This window comes from Fusarium sambucinum, chromosome II (assembly GCF_050947815.1).
Source record: "Fusarium sambucinum isolate potato_lamoka chromosome II, whole genome shotgun sequence".
NCBI classification, from domain to species: Eukaryota; Fungi; Ascomycota; class Sordariomycetes; order Hypocreales; family Nectriaceae; genus Fusarium; species Fusarium sambucinum.
The window spans coordinates 1,764,016-1,790,543 of NC_139293.1; the positions used below are offsets into that span (position 1 = coordinate 1,764,016).

The window sequence follows — 26,528 nt, forward strand, 5'->3', positions numbered from 1 at the left end:
TCAAGTCAAGGCGGGCAGACATATGACACGTCACATCACGCTGCAGTGAAGCTGAACCAGAAAGACCGGAAACCATCATCATAATTCATCACCTACTCTGCTTTTGCTCCAATATTCCAAAATCGGAGGGCATGCATGGCCAGTACAGGATACCGAAGGTTCCTTTCCCCAGACGCCTCGCTAAAATAAATAGTAATCATAAAAAACAACCTTGGCGGTGTTTATCAGTACGAAGCCATCCGAACTGGCTAAGTAAAGTTGTGTAGCAACAGGTGATTGGTCAAGACCAAACGCACGGCAATGCAACCGTGTCTAATCACCGTAGTGTTGGAAGAGAGGCGAGAGCGCCTCACCGTAGTGGTTACGTCGAATGGCTTCAGCGAGCAAGAAGGAGAGGTCGAGAACGACAAGCTTGCTGATGCTGCGAGCTCTGTCTTTATCGATGGGAAAGCTGTTGGTGACAACAATCTGGTCAATGCACTCGCACGCTTGAAGTTGTTCCAGACTATCACCGCCGAACACGCCATGAGTGGCCATGCAGTAAACCTTCTTGGCTCCTCCCTTCTTCACTACAGTCTCGGCTGCAGCGATCCAAGATCCGGCCTTGTCGATCATGTCATCCACGATGAAGACGGTACGGTTCTTGACGTTTCCAACCAGTGTAATGAGGTGCTCGGCGCCAGGATCCTCGAAAGCATTGTCTTCCTCATCAGAACTTGCCGCAGCATCGCCAGATCCTCCAAGAGATTGGGGCTCAGGAACAAAGAACGAAGATGCATGAGACATCGTCATTGGGTCGTCTTCGACACTGCCGTCGACAACCGATCGATCAGGAGAAGGATAGTCATCCTCAACGATACGGCCCTGAACCAAACGACCTTGTGTGACCTCAGACGCCTTATGATCATCGTAGTCCGTCTCGCCGTTGACCGAATCATCGGGTGAACCGGCAGGTGGTGTAGCGTTTAAGTCCACAGGCTGGGTAACGTTGGAGTCGGGCACACGGGCGGAACTGTCGGCTCGTGTAGGAGAGCCCTGCGAATTCGTCACAATTCTAGTGCGCGGAGGAGGGGTCTCCCTCTTAGGAGTGACGTCAGTCTCGACCACGCGCTCGGGCTGCGGAGGTCCGCGATAGGGAACAGGGCGGTTTGACTCCAAAGGCGTCGGTTGGCGCTCGACGTTATGATCAAAATGTCTCATGATCATGCTGGCCGTCATGTTGCTTACACGCTTTCTATCAGTAGTGACGATACCGAAGTTGAGCTTCAGAGCATCCGCAAGCGATGTCACACGCTTGGTTCCTCCAGCATTCTTGGAAACCACGACCGCTTCGCGCCAGTTAGACACGTTGTGGCGGATCCATTTTGCGAGGATGGGCTCTGCATGTAGATTGTCGACAGGACATTTGAAAAAGCCCTGCATCTGAGACGCATGAAGGTCGACAGTGATGATGTGTTTAACACCAGCAACACCCAACAAGTTTGCGAGCATACGAGCAGTAATCGCACCTCTATGCGACTTCTTCTTCGATTGCCGACTGTAGGGGAAATACGGGAGGACGGCTATATAAGGATAACAAGTAAGCCGATTGAGGTCTCAAATAAGGGAAGAGAACCACAAACCAGTGACTTTGTTAGCAGAGCCGCCTTTGCAGGCTGAGATCATGATGAGAAGCTCCATGATGGAATCATTGATGCTGGGGCTGCCGGACTGGACAACGAAGACATCCTTCTCTCGGACACTTGTCAGAATTCTGACGCTCGTTTCGCCCTTAGTAACCGGTTAGCTCAAAGCACGCAGTTGACTGACTGCCAGACATGGGCCAGGACGAGTCGGTCCATCGAGAGTGTCGTGGCCGTGTGCCAAAGAAGGGTCGGGTCATGCTGAATAACCATGGCCACGAGGGCAAGGGAAGCTCACATTGGAAAACTGCGTAAGCTCAGCGCTGGCAGGATGCATACCCAAGTTCTCACAGATTTGACCTGTGAGGACTGGGCATGAATTGCCGGCGAAGATCAAGGTGTTGCGCATCTTTACCAGCCCATTAACCGAAGTGTAAAGGGTGAGGTGTGGATGTGGATGAAGAAAACAGAAGAAAAAAGGATGAAGTGAAAGGAAACTTTTTAAAGCTTGCGCGATCCACTCTGGCGGGAGCTTTTTTTTTCTTCGTCGCCTCCGTCCAAGAAACTGTGTGGAGTGTGGTTTTCTCGCACTGTAGATGACAATCAGCGGGACCATCTTCTAGTGGGGTTAGAGAGGCTTTGTCCGCCAGATTATAGCTTCTCCGTACTCGTATTACAGTGCTGGTACTGTACGTTCTCCCCGCACTCATTAGCCAGGCGGGGCGTCTCGGAAGTGCGTCAGCCGCAATCTCCATCCAACATTCGGCCACCGAAATCCTTACTGTGACTTTGTCGCAGTCAGTTTGCGCAAGGTGACATCTTGTGACTTCAATCATCGGCAAGCTTTATTTTATGTTGAGTAATTAAGCTGCCATACTTTAAGACAAAAATCCTTGTCGACGCGCACATTCTGGTGGAGATGTGGTAACTTCAGGAAAGAAAATACTAAAAACCCATTCCTTTCTTCAACATGGGGATTCCTCGTCTTATATCTACCCTAGAGCCCTATGTCGTTCACGGAGTTCTCGACAATGAAAGTGTGGTCATTGATGGTCCTGCACTAGCCTATCATGTTCTTTACATTTGCAATAGGCATGAAATTCCTCACCCGTCGTACAAAGTCCTTGGTGATACTGCCATAGCATGGCTAGACGCGCTCATCGAGCGTAGTGTCAATGTGTAAGTTGTTGTCCTTCCTCAGCCAGTCGACATTCACTAACACCCCAACTAGCGACGCCATATACTTCGATGGGTATCTTCCACCAGACAAAGAACCAGTTCGTATGCACAGAATGGTTAAAAGCCTTGATCAGTTGAAGAGAACTCATTCTACTGAAACCGGCGGCTACTTCCCAGCGTATTTCTCAAACCCTGATGAAACCTTCCCAACTCTCTTCTCTGCCGCAAGACCCCCAACGGGAAAACCGACGATACCACCCAGCTTTCATGTCCCTGCTATAATCGATGCTTTGAAACTATCGCCACGCTATGCAAAGCTTGTGCATCTCGTCCCAGGGGAGGCTGACGCATACTGTGCAAAACATCTCTCACAGTCGGGTGGCACAGTCCTGACCTCCGATTCGGACCTAATCGCTCATGAGTTGGGAAAGGGAAGCGTCGTTTTCCTCCGAGATATTTATCTGGATGAGAATTCTCATCTCGCATGCGCGAGGTTTAACCCTACACATATATCTGAGAAACTCAAGCTTGCTTCCTCTGCAGAAATTTGTCGATTTGCATATGAGCGAAAGTGTTCTCCGCATTCGACTCTGCCGCAGCTCTTACAGGATTGCATAAAGCCAGTTGCTGATAAGACTGGATATGCTGAGTTCTGTCGTGAGTATCTAGACCATGTCGTTGCTCCCATACCTATCTCTGCCCATGGGACCCCGATACCGATTGACAATCTGGACCCGAGGATATCCGAGATGGTGCTACAACTGGCACAAAAAAAAGATGATCAGATGAAAGAAGTCTCTGAGCCCAAGATCTTCCTCCCAATCCTGTTGGAAAACACACAAAGGGGAAGTGCCTGGGAGCAGAGCACACCGATCCGACAGCTGGCATACACAATCGCTCGTTGGTTCATTCCCGGATCATCCTCAGCCGTGCAGGAGTATCGTCGTGTCAACACAACGGTGCAAAAAGGACGACAAGCTCTTATGCTATCCGAAGAAGAGGCACGAACCTTTGCGGAGAGACTTACGAGGCTAATGGCCACGATCAAACTGCGGACTCGGGATGATACAAATCTGGCATGGCATGTAATTTGTTTGGCTCAGGATATCCGATATTGTCACGAAGAGGGCAAACAGTCACACACGCTGCAAACACTAGAGACGAACTTGCAGAAGCCGCTACTCAAACGGGTCTCTTGGGATACCATTCACTTCACGGCGCACCTACAAGCGGCCTATTACTCATTCCGGCTTTTAAAACAAGTTTTATCGCTTGGACAACCCAAAAAGGTCTTGCCAGAGTTGTGGGATATGATATCGTCACTACCACCTCTAGCGGAATGTCCTGATATCAACAGTACCCTTGAATTGTTACAAAATAGCAATGAGACACGAGTTTATGAAACAATTGCCAAAGCTGTGCCGTTGCCCAATGTCAATGTGGGTGAAAAGCCCAAACGGACAGCGAAGAATAAAAAGGGAAGGATTACCAAGGAGAACTCGCCCAAAACGAAAGCAAGAGTCACAAAGTCTGGAACAAGGAATATGTTTGATCTTTTGTCTCATGACAGTTGATGATGTGGATTTTGATGCTAAATTCTACCAAGAGATTGAATACACCGCCACTGATCCTGTCCGATATCCGTAACATGACGGCCGTCTGATTGTAGTGACTGATCCCACCAGATCCATGAATTGCAGTTGGCTTGAATGTTAAACCGTACAGCCATGTCTCATTGCGCCGCCACCGAAACTAACCCACCCGTATTATCGTACATCACGTGGAAGATACTCATACAATCATTGGTTCCTAGTTTGACCAAGCCCATGGATGTCGTCCAAAAGCAGGGACAACGGACTAACATCTTCTTGAATGTCGTTCATATCCCGAAGCAAACTCTCCTGCGGGCTGCCATTGCCCGCAGACTTAATAATCCTCCATGCTCGACGGAACTCATCCCGTATCGAAACAATCCCGTTGTGGGTGACAGTTCGAGCGACGTTATGATCTAGTTCGAAGGGATCTTCGATAGCAAAAAGATAACGGTGACGAACTTCTTTGAATTCGGCATTCTTGACTGCTCCGTTAGTTTGCTTGGACTGTGTTGCTGCCTCCTTTCCAGCGGGCTCCTTGTCATCCGATGTCGTTGAAGCTGTTTGCTCGGACTGAGGAGGAGGAGGATGAGCTCCCACGTTTTGAGCTTCAATGACTGTCTTGGCGCCTGTCCAACCTTTATCTTGCTTTGTCTGCAAGCCGCCAGGTGTACGAAGGCTGAGAACATCTCTACCCCAATCAAATCCTCTCCCGGTGGAAGTACTTAGCATGCTACTATGGGCATAGTATTCGAAGAAGCCTCGCAGGAGATGCCCGATGGTGTCATTGTTCCTAGTGAGCTGGTTTGCACGAGCGAGACGGAGGATGTCTTCTTCGTTGCGCCAAAACTGAACGTTGCGGCCCCGACAGCTTGTCATGTTCTCAAACTCAACAGGCGAAAGCCCTGGAGGGAGAGGCGGGCTGAACAACTGCAGGTTGGGGCTGACAAAGGGGTCGGCGACATTGACCAGGTAGTGAAGAACCATTAAAACATAGCCATAGCTGCTGAGTGTACCGCGGTAACCAGAGTTGATGCCTCGTATCTTTGCCCAGTGCTTCACGAATAAGACCATCGGTCGGACACGGGGGTCGGTGTGAGAATAACAGCGTAGAAGAGCCGTATTATGGAGAGCCAAGTGTGCCGAGAAGTTGATGTCGCATTGAACACCTGCGCCAGTCTTAGGGAACTCCAAGTGATCTTTGTAACGATCGCGCGGCTGATTGGGGGCCATCTTATGTGGATCGGGCAACTGGCGAATCCTCGCTGCAAGGTCCAGCGTACTTGGTGTAAGGGGAATCGAGAATTCGTTACCAAAGTCAAAACTGTCGGCCTGCTGAAAAGGCGTTCGGAGCAATGCAACATAATCTTTGATGTCTTGAACCACATCGTCGTCGTACAATTCCTTATCGAGCGCTCGTTCAAACTCCCATGCTAGATGTATGCTCTTGTGGAGAAGGCCGACGCCTCTGAGCGTAGGAGTTTTTGGACATGTGGCTATGAAGCTCTTTAATGTTTTTCGTGTATCCTCTTGATGAATTCCAGACACATACTGGCTGATCAGTATCTGTGTCCACTTTGACGAGACTTCCTGGTTAGTAGTGTTCAGGCCGTTGAAGATGTACAAAGCTCTTGTGTAGTAAGACACTGGTGTCTCATGCTGACCCTGCTCCAGAATCACAAACTGCACAGAGGGGGCCTTTTTGAACTTATCGAGGGCCAGTTGAAGCTCCTTAGTGTGTGAGATTGGATCAAGACCAAAGTTCTCTTTGTATTGGGCGTCTTCCAAAATTTGCAATGATTGTTCAGTGAGGAAATGTGAGGGTTGGCTTCGCTCTTCTACACCACTTTCCTCCCACGACATCCGGATTTGCTCACTATCAACCTGGGTATACACGCCAAGCAGGGAGCGTTTGATGGGCGGGTTTGTGTCATTCGAGAATTGGAGAGATGGGTATCTGCTCAGGCGGTCTTGGAGGCGTGCATCTGAAAGACCTGCAATGAAAGCTTCGCTGACCCTGTTTAATAAGTCCCAGTCTTTATCCACGAACGAACGGTAGTTCGAAATCGTCACATCATGACCACCCGCCCGACGGAGAACTCGTTTGGCTAAGCCATAGTATGAGGAGAGGGAATTCTTTGGTCCTTGTTTGAGCTCAATCACCTGAGATTCCTCATGGGCAGCATCTGGGGAGACAGACTCAGGAGCGGTGGATTCTTGGTTTGGAGCCTCTCTGGTTTGGTCTCGACTGTTTTCTTGATCATGAGGTGCTGTGTGTTGGTCGTTTTCGTCATCGTCATGACCCTCATGAACCTCGTCTAGTCCATTCTCCCATCGAAATCGTTCTTCTAGAAGACCTTGCCGGAGCTTTTCTGGTGGAGACTCACATAACTTGATGATTGGAACTCTAGTGCGAGTGAGGAGCCTCGCGCCCAGACCAGCCTCCAATAATGCCTTTTCTAATAAACGCGGGATAGGAGAGCCTGGAGCGTCGGGTTGAGTGGCTGACATAGGGGAAAGTAGTCCAAGATCCATGTCAGAGGCCTTTGTCGCAAACCCGGAAGACAGACTGCCAAAACATTTGAGTTCAACTGAGAAAGGGTGGAATTCGGCTTCAGGCATTTCCTTCTTCTCGTGGGTAGCGATTACCTCTCGGCTGATGGCTTCGATACGGCAACGGAAGTCTTCCTTCTCTGCGATTTCCGATCTCTCGATCTCGGAACTAGTTACGACATCAAAACACAGTTGGTCGAGTAGAGCGGCCTGGGCTGCAACCTCTTCAGGATGAAATTGAACGGCACGTCTAGCGTTGTATAGATGGCCGCCACCTCGATTTTGCTGAGCGAGCATGGAATCTTGGCGGCCATGGTTGGGAGGCTGATAGTGATCATGTCCACGAGGTCTGTGTTGCTGGGGACCATTCCATGAGCGATGCGAGTGTGGGCCACCCTGACGGTTCTCATTGTAAGTGCCCCTTGACTGACTGTCAGCATGCCCATGCCGCTGATAGGACTGGGAGGGCCTTGAATAATGAGCCGTTGGGCTCTGGTAATTTCTGTTTTGAGGCTGTTGTTGAGCTCGAGGGTCAATAGAAATTGAAAGCTGCGAGCTCATCTGACGTCTTTGTGCTTGGTTCATTCGTTTACGGGCTGGTTTGGACGAATTAGAAGCACTTTCAGACGCTCCTGTTTGAGCACTACCGTTGTCTATGCCATGCTGAGAGACTGGGGCATGCTGGGAGGAAGTATTGGGCTGTGGGCCCTGTGATGGCGTGCCATTGGAGATGATGAGGTTGCGCAGATGGTTCTCAAGGCCTGGAGGGGCAGGGCCCTCTGCTGGAGGCTCGTGAAGATGAGGAACCATGGTGGGCTTAGACATAAAGGCTCTTGCTGTTGCAGCTGCCCAGGGTCGGTTGTCTTGTAAGAGGGTTGACTAGGGATTGAGTAATTGCATTCCGTTTGTGCAGCTTCCTTAAAAAGAAACTGCCTTGACTTAAGTTTTTCCTTCAAATTCAAAATGCATAAAGCAAAAAGAAAGAAAGTAAAAACCAGGAGCTGCCGTATGAACTGTGATTGCGCTGTGTCTTCTGATTCTGCTGAATCTGAAGGAGGGGTCTGTCAAGCAAACACAGGCATATGACTTAGCGCACAGCTTCGCCAAATGGAAGAAGTTATGCAGGTTGAAAAGCAATGGAAGAAAGAAACAATGTGAGTTCCGGAGAGTTTTTTGGTCGACAAAGATTTGAACTAGGGTGATACAGCCATGCAAGATGATGATGAAGCTTGCCTGGTGCGATCTCCACAAAATGCAGCTATGCGATCACTGCTCAGTACCTATGTACTACAGTGGCGTCTAGTTGGTGTCGCACTGTCCAATTAGTAGCAGTCCCACTAACTGACAGTGCTGACTATCAGTAGCACAAGTGCATTGTACAGTCAAGATATCGTTAAGCACTGTACACCAACAGTCAGTGATTCACATACATCAACAGTCTTAATTTATTTGTTTGTTTTTACACCTTTGTTATTAGTGCGGAGGCTTATTGCAGATTTAAAATAACAAAGAGGGGCAATCAATGTAAATAGACTGCCAACAAGCTCAGGAAGCAGCCAAAGTTGACAATTAGTGGCTGAACATCTCTTTGTGGATGCACAGCCACATATCTGCCTTTGCAGCCTTTGTCATCGTCATAACCTTACGGTAGGCACTATCCACCTAGGCCAGGCGCGCTGGTCTCGACGATTATCTTTGTTCGTGCATCCTCTTTGTCAATAAAAGCAAAAGGGCTCCTTCCTCGCACCCGCGCCTCGTTACTCTCGACCGCGTATACTTAGTACCTATAACAGAAGCAGTCTTAATTTCCATCGGTATCGCATACTTCCGTACAGTCACGCTATTGTCGCCAACATGAGCGCGCCGCCGCCTCCAGGTAATCCACCTGCCAATGCGCCGCCTCGCCCAAATGGCTCCTCAAGGAACAAGAAAGCCAATCCTCTCCGGCCGATGCGAAAGAAGCCTGCCAACCCTATGGTTTCCAGAAGGCCAGCCCCCGGACCTGCTGCGCCATCTGGTTCAGGCACACAGAATGGAGCAAAGCCAAACATTGAAGAAATTCGAAGACAGAATGGAGGGTGGTCAGAGCCACCGCCGGCAACATACAGTGACATTCCCATCATGACAACGAAAAAGGCTCTTCTTGATGGTATACGTTACCATATGATGAAGTTCACTCAATCGAGAGTGGGCGACAGATCGATAGACCCAGCCGACCAGGATGATTTCGCACGACCTGTAACATTACACCGACGAGACGCTCGCCAGCCACCTCCTGGAAGAGCTGTCAAGGTTGAAGCGCCTGAGGCACCGCAACCCGACGAGCAAGAGGCAGAGAGGATGGCACAAGTCAAGGCGGAAAGAGAGGCCCAACGCGCAATTGACCAGGCAAAGATAGCACCTGTAGCTAAGGACCCGAATCCTAAACGACCAAAGAAACAGAAGGAAGATAAAACCACTTTCAACAGGGCGCCCAAAACAGACGCTGCTAAGAAGGAGTCCGATCTCCGATATGAAGAGGCTCTTCCATGGCATCTTGAGGATGCAGATGGCAGCAATGTATGGGTCGGTAACTACGTCTCAGCGCTTTCCGAATCGAACGTAGCGTTCATGATCGACCAGTCAGTCTTTCGCATGGTACCCTTGGAGAAGTGGTATAGGTTTACTTCAAAGCCCCCATTCCAACCTTATACAATCGATGAAGCCGAAGCTCTCATGACCAAAAAGGTAGCCGTCGCTCGGTGGGCTATGAAGAACGATGAGAGAATTGCAGAGCAAGACGACAAGGTAGAAACTCGAAAAATGTTCTACGGAGGTGGCCAAATGATCAAGACGGAAAGCGCCACGTTCAAGGCCGCATCGCGATCAGAAAAACTTGATCATGACGATATTGACTTCTCGGGTGACGAGTTCCAAGACGACGACGAGACACCTATGTTTGAAAAGAACAATGATGACGAGGATGCCAAAGATGCCAAGGACCGCATCCGACGCGAGCAGCTTGGTGCCAACTTGTTTGGAGATGGTAACGAGCAAGAAGTTGACGATGAGTTGAAAGAACAACTTAAAGAAGACGAACTGCGGCGGGAGCTTGGCAAAACAACCAAAAAAGCGCTCATTAAGCGGGATCAAGAGAATATCTACGAAAGTGATGATTCTGCAGAGAATCCCTGGAGCAGCTCGGTAAGGTGTTTCACATACTTATAAGCAGGAAAAAGCTAACTAGTGTCAAGTCTGACGATAATTCATCCGATGAAGAAGACGAGGAGAAGAAGGACGAGGAGAAGAAGGATGAAGAGAAGAAGGAAGCTGGCAAGGACGACAAGGCTCAAAGCGGCTCTGGTTCCAAGGGCACCAACACCCCATCAGGAAAGAAGCCTGAGAGCTCCAAGAAGGGCAAATCACTCAAAAGAGCCGGCTCTCCAGCACTCTCGGAGTCTAGTGGAAACGAGTCTTCTCGAAAGAAGCTCAAGAAGAATGCCACATCTGCTGCGGCTAGCAGGTCTGGTACTCCGTTGCCCCAAGGAGCAGCCGCGCGCCGAGCTATGGGTGCTGGATCTGGTAGCGACGGCGAGGCCACTGCTGGCGAAATGTCGGATGGTGCTATGGGCAAGAGGAAGTTGAAGCTGGTCAGCCACAGCGCTCGAGGCACTCCCTCGGCGTCTCGAGCTGGCAGCCCTATTCCACAAGGTGGTGAGTCTCCGGAATGCTTACTTTCAAACGAAAATAGCTAACACTTTATTTTAGCCGCTTCTCCTGGATCTCCTGGAGGGTCGATCGTCGAACCATCCGAGATTCTGGACAAGATCCCCCCCGAGGGCATCGCTATTAGCGAACTCATCAAGGCCTTCAACCATCGCTTGGGTGACCGACCTGGCCAGATGCCCAAGAGCGAATGGATTCAGTTGGTCAAGAAACTTTGCGACTATGGGAATGATAAACGACTCCGTCGTAGAACTTGAGCGACAAGATACCCTGCTATGTAGGGGGATGTTTTTATGGTTCTCTCTGAGGCCTCGAGACCTCGTAGATGTACTTTGAGATGCGATTGTGGATAGAAATCACACATCCAACATATCAAGATCGTTACAACAGACGCAGTCGGGTTGTAAAGTGCTAAGAAAAGGGTATATAATTAGAATATTTGTATGAAACATTGCCCGTCTATTCGTCCATCTGCCATGAGTAACTCAGTCCCTTATTCCGCTCTTTGCGATTAATTGCCTTGAACCTCTCTGCCTCAAATCCGTTGCCACGATCAACACCGTCCCAACGATAGCCTGGCTTGATTCCGTATCGATTTGGAGGCGCTGCACCAGCGTATACAGGCTTGCGTTTGGATTTTTTCCCTCGGCCTTTCCCTGAATCTTTCTTCTCGCTCACGAATTGCATCATTGGATCGTTCCAACGGTCCTGTTCCTTCAGTTCCTGATTCATTTCTTCGTCGTCAACTGTGCGAGCAAATGACATAAGTCTGGCGTCTTGAAGCTTCTCGCGTCGTTTGCGAGCCTCCTCAAGCTGCACGTCGCCCTTGAGAGCTTCCTTGGCAAGTCGTTCTTTCTCTTCGGCATCGGCAGCTGCACGTCGCGCTTCGGCGCGCTTCATAGATATGTCGATTCTTCGGCCAGTGGCATCGCGATATACTGTTTCTTCTTCCTTGGCTGATTTGCGGTGCCTTTCAAACTCCTCACGTTCCTCTTTCTGCCGTCGTTTGAGCTGCGCTGATACGGTCGCTGCGCTTTGCAACCCTGCATGTGTTCCATCGCTCATTTTGACAGCCGAACCATCATCTTCCACCATCGGCATGTCCTCGCCTTCATCGCGTGCTGCATTCTGCTCTGCTGCCGCCGATGCTAGAATCGCGTCTGCAGCTGCAGCAGAATCATCCTTCGGAGTCGCGTCACCCCCTAACGATTTCCAGTTACTCTTCTTAGTTTTTCGAAACTCTGAAGATTGCCCTGATACTGTAACCGGACCATCTAGATCTTCATCGTCATCTTGCGCATTGGTGTTGCCCCAACCCGAGTCGTCATCGTCTGTTATAAGAAGGCCGTTGTTGGCTTCGGCGCCACGCTTGCGCTTTCGTTTCTTGGCTGGTTTTGGGTCCGCGACTAGATATTTCGAAGCCAGGTATGCCGATAGATCTGAAGGCATTGTGATTTTTATGATGCAATGACAAGTATTGGTATTCTAGAAGCTTTGCCTTGGATCTGTATTGGCTTCAAAGTAAACTTATGCAGTTACCAAGTATTGCTGGCGTCGCCCCGCTAAAGAAATCTCGAGGTAGACGATGTTCCAGGGTCCATCCAATGAGTCCACCTCACCATGAGGTAAGGGTACGTACCATTATCATGTCCCAAGTTTCCACATTGCCCAACCTTTGTCGCTAACCAAAGACTCAAGCCTTAAAGTTGGAAGGCTACATCGACAATCACCTGCTATACCGTTCTTTCTAGTAATAGGATCATGCCGGGTCAACCTAGGGTCTTCACAGTCTTCGATTCACCACCTACTTGCGCATCTTAATCCTCCGATCTTACCTACAAATCTATACCTGTCTTGAAACCCCTACCAGTATCCGTTCCACCCTCCGAGATATTGTAGCGAGCTACCGTTCCCTGTCGCCTTCATGCCACAACCTCTCGAAAATGAAGCTCCGACGGAACCGCTTCAGGCATTGCCAGCAGCTGCGTCTGGCATGAAGTTCACAAAATCGCGACACTCCACTCCTGTTCTAGAATCATTACCATTATCGCAATCTGAAACCAACCTCGCCTTCCGTCGCTCCAACCCGTCTGCTGCTTCCTTGTATGCGTCAACACTTTCACCCCCCGGATCGCGATCCATATCGCCAGCCGGTCGAGGCTCGCCTGCTCGAGTACTCTCGCATACCGTCTTCGATTCCCGGCCTAATCGACTCCCCGAGACCGGGGGGGACACTTCCGAACCTCTAAATCTGATGCTCCGGGCATTCGTTCCCCACGTCTCGATCTATACTTCCGAAGATACGGAGAGTTTGATGGTGGAGAAAGGCTTCCGAGGTGGCCTTTGGGAACTTCTGCGCCCATTTGGCGAAGATGTCCAAGGCAAGATCACGATAAGGGACAGTAACGGCATGAGCAGAGTAGCAGATGGGTTTTCTGTCCGCTTTACACGATTCGGTGACAACATCGAGCATCCCGATCCTACAGTCTCGGGCTTCAGAAGTCCCTCATCGGCCCAGGGGCAGAACGGCAGTCAAGCAAGCACATCAAGGGACAAGCAATTTCTCGCCGACGTGGAGGCTGTAGTGGACAGGCATTTGTCCTATGCTGAGCAATCTTTTGCTGTTTTACCGCACTATGGCATGTTTGCGGATCAAAATACAGCATCGGAAGAGACCTCGCCATACTATGCCCTTTATCTACGCCGATTGCTATCAGGTCTTCCCATTTCGCCCCACGAAACATTTTCACATCCAGTAGCATGTGTAATAGCTGTCAGCTCGAGAAATTCTGACCCGATTTCGGAGATGAGAAAGCTTTACACAGAAACGGTCGAAGGGAGTAAAAGGCTTCCTCCTTGGGTTGATAGCGAATTTATTCGATACTATGTGCTGGTTCACGACGAGGAGAAAGATGACATAATACAATCCATGGCTGTATTCGAACAGATGAAGAGGCACCTTGGAATTCATTGTCATCTTCTTCGTTTGCGAAGTAGTCAGAGCGCTGAGACCGACGATGAAAGTATTCCACTACCCCGCAGCGACTGGATGTCGGCTCGTGAGGAACTTGAGGATATACGACAAAGCGAAGACGATGAGGACTTTGAGGACCCAACACGCTACATATTTGAATCTGATGCTACTGCCATCCGTACATTTGTGCGTGAGATGGTGACCATGTCCATAATACCCCAAATGGAACGAAATGTCTCTATTTGGAATGACCAAGTTGCGTCAAGACGGAGAGGTATCACTGGTCGATTTATGAATTTGTCGAGGAAGTGGGCATTCGGCGGCAGCTCTAGGAACTCGACAGGCGGTACCAGCAACTCGAGAGACAACTATAACGCTGCTGGATTCTACGGATCAGAAGCCCCTGAAGCTATTATGCGGAAGCTGGCAGATTATGCCTTCATGCTACGAGACTGGAAACTAGCGCATTCAACATATGATCTTTTAAGATCGGATTTTAGTGATTCCAAGGCTTGGAAACATCATGCTGCCGCCAACGAAATGGCTGCTTTCAGTCTTTTGATCTTTCCTCAACAGATGTCATCGAAGAATCGCGCTGAGACAATTGATCAAATGCTCGAGGCTGCCTTCTACTCCTATAATACCCGGTGCAGTGCCCCCTATGGAGCGCTAAGGAGTTTACTACTTGGCCTCGAACTGTTGCGCTTACGGAACGGTACAAATATTGATGATGCCGGCCGATGGGGAGTTAGGCTCCTTGAGTCCAAGATTTCGGGTACCGTGGGTGATGCGTTGATAAAAGAGCGTCTCGCCGTTTGCTACGCTTCCAAGGATGGGGTTGGAAGCTGGCACTGGGGCTCACGCCGCCGCAAATCAGCAACATGGAGTATTCTCAGTGCAGATGCTTGGCTACAGCAGTCCAGGCATATCCAGGCACGGCGTTGCTTAGACGAAGCCCACAGAATGTACGGCAACTTACCCCATAAGGAGGGGATTACCAAGTTTGGGGCAGCGGGCCACTTCATGGCTTCATTGCAGCACAGCTTGGCCGAGTCACCAGACGCTTCAGATAACGGCAGTGAAGATGGAGGGGATGGCGATATAGATGAGGAGAGCGAAGCGTTGAATGACATGAGGCCGCGACGGGCGAGTACGGTGACGGCCGATATGTTTCGAGATACGACCAAGGAGGAAAGCAGCACCACGGATGATGGTACATAGATTATTACAATGGACAGCAATCCAAAGGCAGTCTTCTTCATATGCGCAGCCAATCTTATCCTATGTAGCTGAACAGTTTCAGAGCCATGTCATCCTTTATCCCACATCAGGAGGGCATATCTCGTCCATCGACATAACAATCAAGAGCTTAATAATTCTAATTAGTTACATGCTTCTATCTAAAATAGTGAGAAGATTTTTTCTCACTGTATCAAAACAACGCTGGTCTTTTTTCCTTGCTCGTATATTAGACTTCGTAATTCAGGATATAGCATTTCCAATGCTACGACAGCCAACAGTATTGCTAGGCTCTTGCTGTGCTATCCCAAAAGGCATATGCCCCAGAAAGATCCAGTACCATCTATTTGGCTTGATCACGGCGACGAGTAGCCTCTTGTGCAACAACTGCGGCTCTTTGTTCAGCTATCAAAAGGCGCTTCTTGCGAAAAGCACCAAATGCAGAGATGACAGAACAAGCCGCAACAGCAGTTGCCACCTTCATTTCTACTTTGAATGCGTCAGCGTAGGTGAAGCGAACAGCCGACCACTGTTCGTTGGAAAGCGGAGTGGCGGAACTGCCGATTGTCGCCTGCTCATAGGGAGTTAGAATGCTGGCAAGATATTGTGAGCTCTTCTCGTTGAGTAGAGCTGATGAAGTTGCAATGCCCAAGCTACCACCCAACAGTCGTACTTGGGACAGGATGCCTTGTGCAGGGGCTGAGAACTATTAGTACATGCGGTAACTTGCAATTCAAGTTGTGTCACTTACCGTAGTCCCGAATGGGTACTTCCACCATTGATAACATAGTCGACGAAGCGACAGTCAATCCAAAACCAATTCCACAGAACGTCATGTAGCCAAGCAACTTAGCATCCTCTGACTCATGCGACAGGGAAGAAAGTAATCCGCAACCAAGCGTCATGAAACAAGAGCCAACTAACAGCGACTCAAAAGTATAGTTCTTCTTGTTGTTGATCTTTCCTGCTACTACACTGCCAATGGCAGAAGCTCCGAGCATAGGGAGCAACATGACGCCAGAAATAAGGGCTGACTTGCCGCTAACAACTTGGAAGCGAAGCGGGATTGCATAGATGAGTAGCAAGTAGGGGAAGCCGTTGAGAAGAGTATTGACGACTGCAGTTGAGTAGACTCTACTTCGAAAGATGTTGACCGGAAATGCGGGAGCGAATCGATCGTGCCAGCGGTGTTGGATGAATATTTGCCAAGACACCAGTAGTGCGCAGGCAAGCAAACCACATATCAAAGGCGCAATGAAGATGGCAGTCTTCCAGCCTTGGTTTGATGGTTCAGTCCCAGCATTCTGAAAAGAGAAAACAATAAGTACGGCGGCGGCGATTGCGAGGAACGACCCGAGAAAGTCGAGTTCCTTCCAAGCTCGTCGTTGTTGAGATGGTAGGTACTCAGCTTTGGGCCAGGCGAGGACGAATACTGTAAGAGATACAAATCCTATGGGTCCGCTAGATTTATTTTGTTAGCCATGTACTTATAAAGTAGGGAAACGTTATACTTGATCCAAAAAACCCATCTCCAAGAAGCGTAGTGTGTCAGGATACCGCCAAGAACAGGTCCAAGAACCCCTGAAACGGTAATGACCAAACCGACCATGGCCGCCATATGTTGCTTTAGATTGTCGGGACTCAACTCTGGCATCATGGTCATGGTAAGAGCGTACAGGCCTGGTTTGATTAGACTTATGGGCCATAGAGAAGGGTTTTCATACGTACCTGAGCCACCAACGCCCTGCAGGGCACGAAAGGCAATGAGTTGGTTGAGAGTATGGGCAAACCCACATGCCAAAGAAAACACAAAGAATATTATGTAGGCTGCAATGAAGGCATTACGACGCCCAACAATGTCAGATATGCGGGCAAAGACAATAGCACATCCTAGATAAGCCAGTGTGTAGGCGAGAGCAACCCAGTTGACATCTTCCAGAACTTCAAAGTCGACACCGATACTATGAAGGCTGGTAGCAACGATAGACGTGTCGATCATGGATAGAAAGAGGCCCAGAAAGACACTTGATAGTACACGTTAGTAAGATACCTATGGATGGGAAGAATAGTGGCTATCACGTACCCGACACACAAGGTCCAGAAGCGAGCAGGCGGGATCGAAGGTTCTCGTAGCTCATTGCAAACAGAGCTCTGGGCAGAAGGATCTGTCTGGGAGGCGGAAGCCACTGCTGGTTTGTCGTCGCTTTCTGAGTGTATGCCGTTGTTCTTGACTTCTTCGTCCATTACGACGTCCAAAAATAGTGACCAAAACAGAGATGACCAGACCAAAATAGGGATAAAAAAGGTACTAAGGCATAGAGAGAAATCCAATAAATTTTGTTGTTTGCGAACGGATGATAACAGTTGCAGCACAGCTGACAGGTGATGAACCGGCCAAGGGTGGATTGTAGAAAACTGAATCAGCGCAGTGGCTACCCGTGCTTCGTTATAGTATTCTGTTTGTTAGGAAACGCCGTTTGATATAGCATCATTTGTCACCAATATGATTGAACTAGAACATGGCATATATATTTATATGAGTTGGGAGATGAGTATCGACAAGCATATCCGTAGACATGAGAAGTCATCGGACTCGGCTAATGGTACATAGCGCATTGCATATTAAGTAACTGCATTTCCTGAAATGCGGACTTTATGGGCATCATCGAAACGATAATTGGAGAACAATATTGTCTCTGGGTGTCAGGCTGAGCAATTCATAGTGTAAAGAAGCTAGAGGAAGTCAGCTCAGTCGCTGTGGTGGAGTGAAGACGGCCCACTCTCGCATTTCGCACTCGCTTACTAGTAACTCCTGTTTGTTCATTGGTGCATAGGTAGAATCGTGGATGCGTTGCAGAGTGAGATTGGACTCATGGAGATGCACTAAATGCAGTCCAACGCTAGAAAGGAAAGGGAAATGCATTCGAAGAAACTGAGAAATGCTCAGAGTTCCTGATAGAAATCACTAGCTCTGTTAGTAAAGTCCGTTTTGTTTTCAAGATGCCGTTTACTTAAACATTGACCACATATGCACATTTGATTGTCGTCGATATCGGAGGTTCCCCTTTGACAACAGGAGTTGAATCCTCGATCCGGAGTTTCTTTTTTAAACAGCATCCTTCCTGTTTCCTCTGTCATAGGTCTTCTTCATTGAGCCTCGGACGGAATCTAGAATTAACAACCTGGTAGGCATTAGCTTGGGGCATGTTCTTGGGTTATTTACTCTACACACAAGCTTCAAGTCCAAGTACTTCAATGTAGTGGTTTTATCTTTCCTTTACCAATTTCTAGATATATTCATGGAATGCTTAAATAAAACACCTACAGTGCAGTGTAATTGTCACCCTCGAGCTATAAACTGCTGCTGTAAACATTTACACCAATCAAAAGCTTCGTTTCTACAAGCTCCCCACTTATCAGCTACCAAAGCGTGACGTAGCGCAACCTTCACAGGCAGACAGGCACCTGCCTCCTTATGATTCGGTCGATACTCGGCGCCTACCAGTTTCGTAGCTTAGGTACCTAGGTAAGTAGGCAAAGTAGCTTACCCCAGTATCCGGCATCTTCAACACCATCACCATCATTACAATTGATCTCCAAACAGCTTAATTATGGCCGATGTCATGTCTCAAACTCCCCCAATCCTTCACGGTCCATCCGAGAAGGAGCGGAAGTATGATCGTCAACTCCGCCTATGGGCTGCGTCTGGCCAGGCTGCTTTAGAGTCGGCCAACATTCTACTTGTTAACTCTGGCGCTGGCACTGTCGGTGTCGAAACCCTCAAGAATCTCGTGTTACCTGGTATTGGTCGATTCACCATCGCTGATAAGAGCGCCGTGGGTCAAGAAGATTTGGGCGTCAATTTCTTCATCGATGATAGCTGGCTGGGCAAGCCAAGAGCTGAAGCTTGCACCAACTTTCTGTTGGAGTTGAACCCAGAGGTGCAAGGCGAATGGTATTCGAAAACCGAGGTAGGATATTTGTTGGACGGAAACAAGATACAGTTCCGCTAACATGTCGTAGGGGGACTCTTTTAATCTCGAAGCATTTCTCAGTGACTCACCTGCCTTTACCATGATCTTATATGCTCTGCCTCTACCCCAGGATCAGGTCCAGCTCATACAGAACTATTCCCAACAGCACAATATTCCTACAATTGCAGTGCATTCTGTGGGATTCTACTCTTATTTCAAGTCTACTTTGCCTGGAACATTTCCCATTGTCGACACTCACCCTGATGAGACTGCCACCACCGACCTTAGACTCCTTGCGCCCTGGCCTGAGCTTGTCGAGTTTTCAAGGGGTATGACCGAGAATATCGATACTTTAGACAACCACGAACATGGACACCTGCCCCTGGTGGTTATTCTGCTTCACTACCTTGAACAGTGGCAGCAGACACATGATGGCGCCGACCCTACCAGCTATGCCGATAAGACATCGTTCCGCAAGACCGTGTCTGAAGCTATGAGGACCGACAATCCAGAGGGAGGCGAAGAGAACTTCGAAGAGGCTGTGGCTGCTGTCATGAAGCATGTCGTGACACCATCACTGCCAAGCTCTCTCAAGCAGGTCTTTGACTATATACATCAAGACCCTGTAAGTATGCAATAGATACATGCTAGTTACTCAACTAACCGTATTTCAGGAGGAAATCAAGTCTAGTTTCTGGATCATCGCAGAGGCAGTCAAACGCTTTTATGCCAAGCACAGCAGGTTACCTGTGCCTGGAGGATTGCCTGATATGAAGGCCCAGTCCAGCGTGTACATAAAATTACAGAACATCTATAAGGAAAAAGCCCGTCAGGATGTTAGCCAAGTTCTTGAAACTGTTCGGAGCATTCCTGGTGGCGACGATGTGGATCCCGAGCAAGTCGAACTCTTCTGCAAGAATGCTCGCTTCATAAAGCTTATCAACTTCCCCGAGGAGAGCACAGTCAAGCTTGATCAGGTTGTCGGTAAGCAACCTCTCTCTGCCGTTAATGGCTCGTATACTAAAAATCAATTTGTAGAGCAGCAACTAGCCAACGATGAGATGGCTGCTGTTGCCGGCCCCGAAATGCCTCTATCTCTGATCCCACTTTACCTATCCCTATTGGCGACATCAAACTCGACAACAGCCACTGCAGACGAGATCATGGCTTTCGTCCGCAGCCATGCACCCCAGGCTGCTGATAACGAACGCTACAAGAAGACTGCACAGGAGTTGGAAAGAGCTGCCGGCGGCGAACTTCACAACATATCAGCTCTCACGGGTGGTATGGTAGCGCAGGAGATGATCAAGATCATCACGAAGCAATACGTTCCGATCGACAACACATGTATCTTCGACGGTATCGACAGTCGCTGTCAGGTTCTTCGCCTGTAAATTCAAGGTTCTGGGAGGGGTTATTGTATTGAGGCCAGATAGACACTGCTACGCAAGAACAAAGATCATTGCAACGATCCGAACAACCTGTCTGTTGAAAGGAAACTGTGGCAAATCATGACTTGACAAAATGATAAACAACGGAGAAAGATGTCACTCAGCAACTTTGGAAATGATGAGGGGCGTCCTGGAGTATCCAAGCCTTGACCGTCCGTGGCGGTTCCCCAGAACGACACCAAGATGCATGTTCTACATCGCGCGCCCTTCTTGACCTCGACCATGCTCTTGCCACGGCCAAGATCAAAAAGATGTCATATCCATAACAGATCGAGTAAGTAAGATACAGAACCGGCATGGGCAAAAAACATACAACAGCGGGTATTCGCTGGTCGTCACCGACCCAACTACTAATCCGCCGGTTAGTGGCTTGACTAAGGGAGAGCGGACGGGATCCCGTATTTTCCACTACCTGTGGTCGTATGTGCTGGAGTTGGTGATACTTTGCCTCATGATTATGATCTCATGCATGTCCGGCGTTGAGATGTCCGGGATGCCTCCCGACGTTCCTGGCAAGTTCATGTTTGACTACCGAGGTGGGTAAGAACGCGTCAAGTCGTACTATGGAGAATATTAATCTTTTCTTTGAAACCTTGCATCTGCTCAGTCTTATTGTACTCTAAGCGCTCGTCATCAGCACACTAGTGGTGATGGTTAATGGAGAGCAAGGGGGGCAAGAGATGGTCTCAGCAAACATGTCATCTTGGCATCCCAAGGCAAGGTTCGATGAGCCACTTCTGCAATATCGCTTGAGTAAGAGATATCTATTAGACTTTGGATGTCTATGGAGTCGTCGGCAAAGCGCGCAATTATTAAAGTTTTGCATTTCGCTAAAAATACGGGAGTTACAAGCTTCATGACTCGGGAGAGGTTATACAAGTGGTTCCTTACCTTGACAGCTTGGCTATTGCCGAAAACTTTACGCATTCTTGAAGATTTCAATTTTGCCGGAAACTCTCTCCTGCATCTGTCCGAGATAGTTTGAATTGTGGAGTTGAGTCGATGGGCGTTTGTCGGCGAACCGTGGCTCACGCCATGCATGCCTCTGAACTTGACCGGAACTCAGGGGATCTGCCCGCAACTGTCAAATCACAATGTCTCTTCGAAGTCATAGGGCTATGGAGATATCCTATCATTGCTCGTCTCATGCGAAGGAAAAGTGGGAGCATCAACAAAGATGGAATAGAAGAGAGTTGTGTCGGGCCCTGAGAAACGTTTAGCGGCAAGAGTACTACGACGTTTCAAGTTGATCAACAGTCACATCGGAGACGGATCACGGAACTTTTTACCACTCACCGCTTTACGGCAATACGACGTTTGTTTTTAGACAGTCTGGTGGTGTTGTTTACTTTCTGGTTGTCGCCACAGTCCATACTGCAACTGCTAGGTTGTCGAGACCAGCATTCTGCTTTGCCTTCTGTGTCAGCGATGAATAACATACGAAGGCCAAGACTCCAACAGGGAAGTATCGTCTACTGTTGTACTAAGTATACAATTCATCAGAGTTTTACCAGGGCAGGATCACAGTACTACCAAAACACTTGACAGGACCCCTATCGCTACATGAGTCTCGGCATGGCAGGTCTACCAAAGTATTGCTATAAGGTTATGGCCAATTGCAACGTTGGCTCCAAGCAACCGATCTTTTGTGCATATTGAGAGCAACAAACTTGACAATCATAGCTTTGATGGGCTATAGCCCAAGAGCTGTATAGGTACAGATAGGTAGGTACAGAGTAGCATGATGGGCTCTGCCAAGTTGTGGACTTGATATACTCCGATCACAGACATGGATAGTGCGATATTAAGCGAACCCGGACGAAAGTTTCGGCATGAATTTTGACCGGCTCTACAACATAGCACGTTCACTCATACGCTTTGGCACCGAAAGATGGCGGTTACCAGTCTAAACGAGTGCCATTCAAGGTTGGACTCGCTTGAATGCCGAATCTGAGGGGTGCTGTCACTACGCCATTAGGCCGTCGTTACATAGGTGCCTAAGCCTAAGCTCAAAGCCCATCCTTGGCCCTTTATCAGATCAAGTTACATATAGTATGGGGTAGTATAACAGAGCTGCCACTATACTATTCCAAGCCGGGGTTGGGAGATTACAGGGGTTGCTAAAGCATTTTAGAAACAGCGATATGATCGACAGACACGCAAAAGGACCGTGGCAGGCTGTCGCTTTCGTGCCTATGAGCGATTAGAACCAGGTTCTGTGTACAAGACTAAGACGCTTGATCTGGCTGGCGTGCCCGAGATTTCCGAGATGTTCTCCGAGCATGAAGGGTTAAAAATCCTGCTCTGGTATGTAATTCACGATGACTAGCCGGTCACCGAGTCTGAATATCCTCAGCCTCGCTCATCATGGGCGTCAATATTCATGTACACTGTCAGCAGAAGAGGCGAGCAATATCAATAGGGTGTTGGGCGGCTGATGGATGGCTTGGGTAGCTTTGGAGTTGAGCTTATTCTTGTTATAGACAATGTCCGATGTTGAATCCGGTCGAGATGGTCCAGTTTGCCAGCGAGTGACCACGGGTCTACGTGCCGATCGACCGCTCTACAGAGGATAGAATATTGGGGAAAAAGACGACGCAGGCGAGACAACGGCCGCTCGGGTGGCGCTTCGAAGTCCGGAGCGGAGAGTTCTGCGTTGCGCTGTGCATGCATCGGATTCAATCAATGCCATGAGGTTATTCGAATGGCTCTTTGCGACCAGACCCATCTGGCCGGGGTCTTAGCCTCATATCGGCGCGAGGCCGAGCAGCGGGCAGGCAAGAAGACAGTGGTGATGGTTGTCCAAGTGTTCCGATAGAGAGCTCACGTGGAAAACAAGGTCGGTGAATTATACCGGGTCAGTTATGAAGTGGACGAATCTTGGCGATGGGGCCACAAGGTATAACCTGTGGAGTCTCGACAAAGAGACTGGACCAATGCAACAGTACTGGATACTCAACCCAAGAGGAGACAGATAGCCAGTAGGCCGGCCTATTATCCAGCCGGCCACCTTCCCTAGTCGGTAACCAGGGGCCGAAACAGTAACAAAGAGAGAAAACCCGGGGTGCAGATCCTAGAGGTAATTCATGTCATGGCATGGTACGGGCCGAGAATCCTAAATCCTTGACTTAGCCAGAGTTCTTTACTTGTGCTGTGCTGCGATGTGCTGTGAGTGGTATGTAAAAAGTCCCCGATGGGTCGATTAATGGATCACACGCACGATGCGAGACTCGATTTGGTCGAGGTACCCAGAGGTTGTCATCCTCGTAATTGGAAGCATGTGAGCGAGAGATGCGACATGTGTTGGTGGTTTGGTTTAATGTGTGTACGGATGTTTTGCGCGGGCAGGTGATGACGGTTGAGGGCGGGAAAAAAGAAAAAGAGAAGTAAAATACAAAGACAACCTAGACAAGGCTATGAATGGTTAATTACCAAGGAAATACTAAAATCAATGAGGAGGCGAATGGTAACATCGGATGAATACCTGCATGATATGATATAGTCTTAGCGCTTGACGGAAAATAAAACCACTGAATAATAAAAGGCGGAATTAAATGACTGGTGGTGGTTTGAAAGACTTGATTTTGAGTCGAGTCTAAAGGTACAGTACTGTAGACTATCTTGTCAAAGGAGAGATAGATCTCTTATACGGCCAATATACTGGATACCATATCTCGCTTCTCAACCAACATATAGTACATACATAAACGCCTCTTTCCCACAGTCTGGTCTGGATCAGCACAATATCTCAACAAGTGGCAACTCGGCTATCAGGTACAGTACCTGCTTGGACAAATGCCAACTTAACCATAAAAGTTGCCAAGTCCAAAAAAGGAAGCTTGAGATGTGGTTCCTGGATAAATGCAAATCGACAGGGGTTTCGGGCAAGGGTTGAACGTGATAGGACGAACATCGGCGGCTCGAATGCAGTGAAGATGCAGTCTAATGCACATTGTGAATGCAACACGACACAATATAGTGAAAGGCTAGACCGCTTCTGTCTCTAGTCACTACATAGAGAGGTTGTCTACTAACCCTTTGATCTTTTCCGTCTGGTGAGCCTTGGTTGCCCCTTGAGCCACCGCATCGAGCCCCAATCACTGATGGTGTTGAACAAAGACAAATGACGATGCTGTACCTTCGGAAATAAGGGAGCAACCGCACGCCGAGGTTCTTCAAAGATCCATCCAGGCCCTCCCCGCCTTTGCTTCGTTCATTCATCCATCCATCCACCCATCATTCGACTGCCGTGATTGCTTCGGGCCGCCAAAGCTAATATGCCCTCCGCTATGGACCAGGTTACGTTGGATCCGGATATGAGAGGATGACGGCGGATGCTTCACTAGCCCAGTCTCGACTCGAATCTGATACTCGCAACTTGACATGTTTAATGAAGCATCATCTAATCATCGCCTCACTTCTAAATTACCTTCAACGTACGTTCTGCCCGGGACCGGCTGTAGAATATCCACAAAGGCATTGACCGGTTCGGTCTGTCTTTCTCTCTATGTAACTAGCCTCGGGTACCGCAGACGAAATGACTCGCAGAAATTGATCTGTCGTAGAGGTGGCTAAGCAGATCACGTCCCTTGTCAAGCAATATTCTCTGCAAGAGTTTCCCAATGGGTCGCCATGCCCGAAAAGTGAGAGTCTTCGACACCAAGATTCAAGGACCCTGAGTTTAACCTGCCTTAATTTCACTTTCACCTAACATAGCCACCCACTACCATCCATAACCGCCCCCTCTTCTCCGAGCGAGAACACGTTCCCATGGTCCACAGTCCTTAGTCCTTGGTCCATGTCGTGTGTGTGTGTGTGCTATGTGACGCTACCCCATACGCTCTGGATCTTCCCCTTCATGGGTTCCTGCAAGGATATAATTCATCCCACGAATCACGAATCCTTTCTCCTGTTCCCCACGATTCATTCGTAGCGTCCGTCTTCTTCTCCGCATTGTTCTCAACTGCACTTCTGAGTGAAGACCGGGGTCAGGGGGTGGCGCCTTGGCTGCGAGTGACTATAGGGAATGAAAACGAATCGACGTGACATCGTCGCCGCTACTATAACTTGGCACGTCTACTTGGTCAAGACTGCCAGTACTTAAATATGTCGTCAAGCCTTATACACATCTCAGTTGGGGGCCCTTTACATTTCGTGGCTTGCACAGCAGAACACAAGAGGATTATCTTCCCGACTAGCGCAGACCACTCCTTGTCAATCTATCCATAATCATGTCTCCTTCAAGCACCAAGGTTGCCTCTGGCGGCTCCTTTCACACTTGTAAGTCGTCGTCAACTCAAGAGTTTCGCCTCACGATAATTGCATTTTGCCTCTAACATTATCTGCTTGTTGCAGTCCAGGGAATTATTCCCAAAAAGCAGCCAGCTGCTTCCAGCAATGCAAGGCCCAGGGTTGCGGGCACACGGCGCATAACAACTCCCCATGCTTGTACCGAGTGTAAACGAAGAAAGATCCGATGCGATGGCAAGCTACCATGTGGCCAATGCATCACAAGCCGAGCACCAAAGAATTGCTCCTACGATAAACACCGTCAAAGAATGATCCCATCTAGAAAGTAAGTGATATGTCAATTCATCTACGTGGATCTCGACGGCAGTTGGCTAACCTTGTTCTTTCCAGAGCTCTGGATAGCTTGGCCCAATCTCTCGAAGAGTGCCGCTCGGTACTTCGGCGGCTGTACCCAAATCATGACGTTTCTGCACTTCGCTCCCTGGACAAGCAGGAGCTGATCAACCTCTTGGCTCAATCGCAATGTTCTTTCAGCGACCCTCTTCCCTCGCCACCTCTCGAATCGTCATTCCCTAAGAGCGGCACACCTATGATGGGCTCCGACTCCCTACTGGAACTGCAGACATCCCTAGAAGCTGACCTCGACTCACTCATCGGTGAGCTCGAGTTTGAGGTCCCAGGAGAGCAACGAGCAGCCAGTGAGGAAACAAACTACCTCACACAACAAACCTGGTGGGACTTTGGGTCGAGACAATGGAGCTCAGTATCAACTGTACCTCCAATGATGGAGGGTTCATCGTACGGGCATGATATGATGACTCCAGCGCCACACTCAATGTATGACGATCCACGTGGCCTGTACGGTTCACTGGAGATGAGATGATAGGTATGATATGAGGTGGATGAGATGACGAAAAATGAGCATTACGCGCTGTACTTTTATTTTACATGCGATTCCCAAAGCCTGATGGGCCATAGAGGGGCATTAT

General features: G+C 48.9%; 9 protein-coding genes across 9 annotated transcripts; 5 read left to right on the top strand and 4 right to left on the bottom strand.

The window, feature by feature from the left end:
• Nucleotides 1-312: 312 nt before the first annotated feature.
• Nucleotides 313-2,031, bottom strand: FSST1_007383 (ribose phosphate diphosphokinase subunit PRS1; the record flags this gene model as incomplete). The annotated part of the gene is made up of 3 exons (XM_083224162.1): nt 313-1,562; nt 1,623-1,770; nt 1,921-2,031. 3 exons carry the CDS (start codon nt 2,029-2,031, stop codon nt 313-315), a joined length of 1,509 nt encoding a protein of 502 aa, XP_083083344.1.
• A 561-nt stretch (nt 2,032-2,592) lies between these two features.
• FSST1_007384 (XPG domain containing-domain-containing protein) lies at nt 2,593-4,375 on the top strand (the record flags this gene model as incomplete). Its single annotated transcript, XM_083224163.1, has 2 exons — nt 2,593-2,801; nt 2,854-4,375. The coding sequence occupies 2 exons, from the start codon at nt 2,593-2,595 to the stop codon at nt 4,373-4,375; spliced, it is 1,731 nt and encodes a 576-aa protein (XP_083083345.1).
• Nucleotides 4,376-4,600: 225 nt separating this feature from the next.
• On the bottom strand, nt 4,601-7,756 carry FSST1_007385 (uncharacterized protein; the record flags this gene model as incomplete). Its single annotated transcript, XM_083224164.1, has 1 exon — nt 4,601-7,756. The coding sequence occupies one exon, from the start codon at nt 7,754-7,756 to the stop codon at nt 4,601-4,603; it is 3,156 nt and encodes a 1,051-aa protein (XP_083083346.1).
• Nucleotides 7,757-8,800: 1,044 nt separating this feature from the next.
• On the top strand, nt 8,801-10,908 carry FSST1_007386 (transcription factor IIF subunit TFG1; the record flags this gene model as incomplete). The annotated part of the gene is made up of 3 exons (XM_083224165.1): nt 8,801-10,129; nt 10,180-10,639; nt 10,694-10,908. The coding sequence occupies 3 exons, from the start codon at nt 8,801-8,803 to the stop codon at nt 10,906-10,908; spliced, it is 2,004 nt and encodes a 667-aa protein (XP_083083347.1).
• Nucleotides 10,909-11,110: 202 nt separating this feature from the next.
• Nucleotides 11,111-12,100, bottom strand: FSST1_007387 (Pre-mRNA-splicing factor of RES complex-domain-containing protein; the record flags this gene model as incomplete). The annotated part of the gene is made up of 1 exon (XM_083224166.1): nt 11,111-12,100. The coding sequence occupies one exon, from the start codon at nt 12,098-12,100 to the stop codon at nt 11,111-11,113; it is 990 nt and encodes a 329-aa protein (XP_083083348.1).
• A 475-nt stretch (nt 12,101-12,575) lies between these two features.
• Nucleotides 12,576-14,846, top strand: FSST1_007388 (ER-golgi trafficking TRAPP I complex 85 kDa subunit-domain-containing protein; the record flags this gene model as incomplete). Its single annotated transcript, XM_083224167.1, has 1 exon — nt 12,576-14,846. The coding sequence occupies one exon, from the start codon at nt 12,576-12,578 to the stop codon at nt 14,844-14,846; it is 2,271 nt and encodes a 756-aa protein (XP_083083349.1).
• A 361-nt stretch (nt 14,847-15,207) lies between these two features.
• On the bottom strand, nt 15,208-17,108 carry FSST1_007389 (major facilitator superfamily domain-containing protein; the record flags this gene model as incomplete). The annotated part of the gene is made up of 5 exons (XM_083224168.1): nt 15,208-15,563; nt 15,616-16,325; nt 16,376-16,544; nt 16,593-16,888; nt 16,948-17,108. The coding sequence occupies 5 exons, from the start codon at nt 17,106-17,108 to the stop codon at nt 15,208-15,210; spliced, it is 1,692 nt and encodes a 563-aa protein (XP_083083350.1).
• A 1,367-nt stretch (nt 17,109-18,475) lies between these two features.
• On the top strand, nt 18,476-20,330 carry FSST1_007390 (uncharacterized protein; the record flags this gene model as incomplete). Its single annotated transcript, XM_083224169.1, has 5 exons — nt 18,476-18,835; nt 18,888-19,463; nt 19,513-19,822; nt 19,877-20,228; nt 20,297-20,330. The coding sequence occupies 5 exons, from the start codon at nt 18,476-18,478 to the stop codon at nt 20,328-20,330; spliced, it is 1,632 nt and encodes a 543-aa protein (XP_083083351.1).
• A 5,190-nt stretch (nt 20,331-25,520) lies between these two features.
• FSST1_007391 (Zn(II)2Cys6 transcription factor domain-containing protein) lies at nt 25,521-26,422 on the top strand (the record flags this gene model as incomplete). Its single annotated transcript, XM_083224170.1, has 3 exons — nt 25,521-25,569; nt 25,645-25,864; nt 25,930-26,422. 3 exons carry the CDS (start codon nt 25,521-25,523, stop codon nt 26,420-26,422), a joined length of 762 nt encoding a protein of 253 aa, XP_083083352.1.
• Between the last annotated feature and the right edge of the window lie 106 nt (nt 26,423-26,528).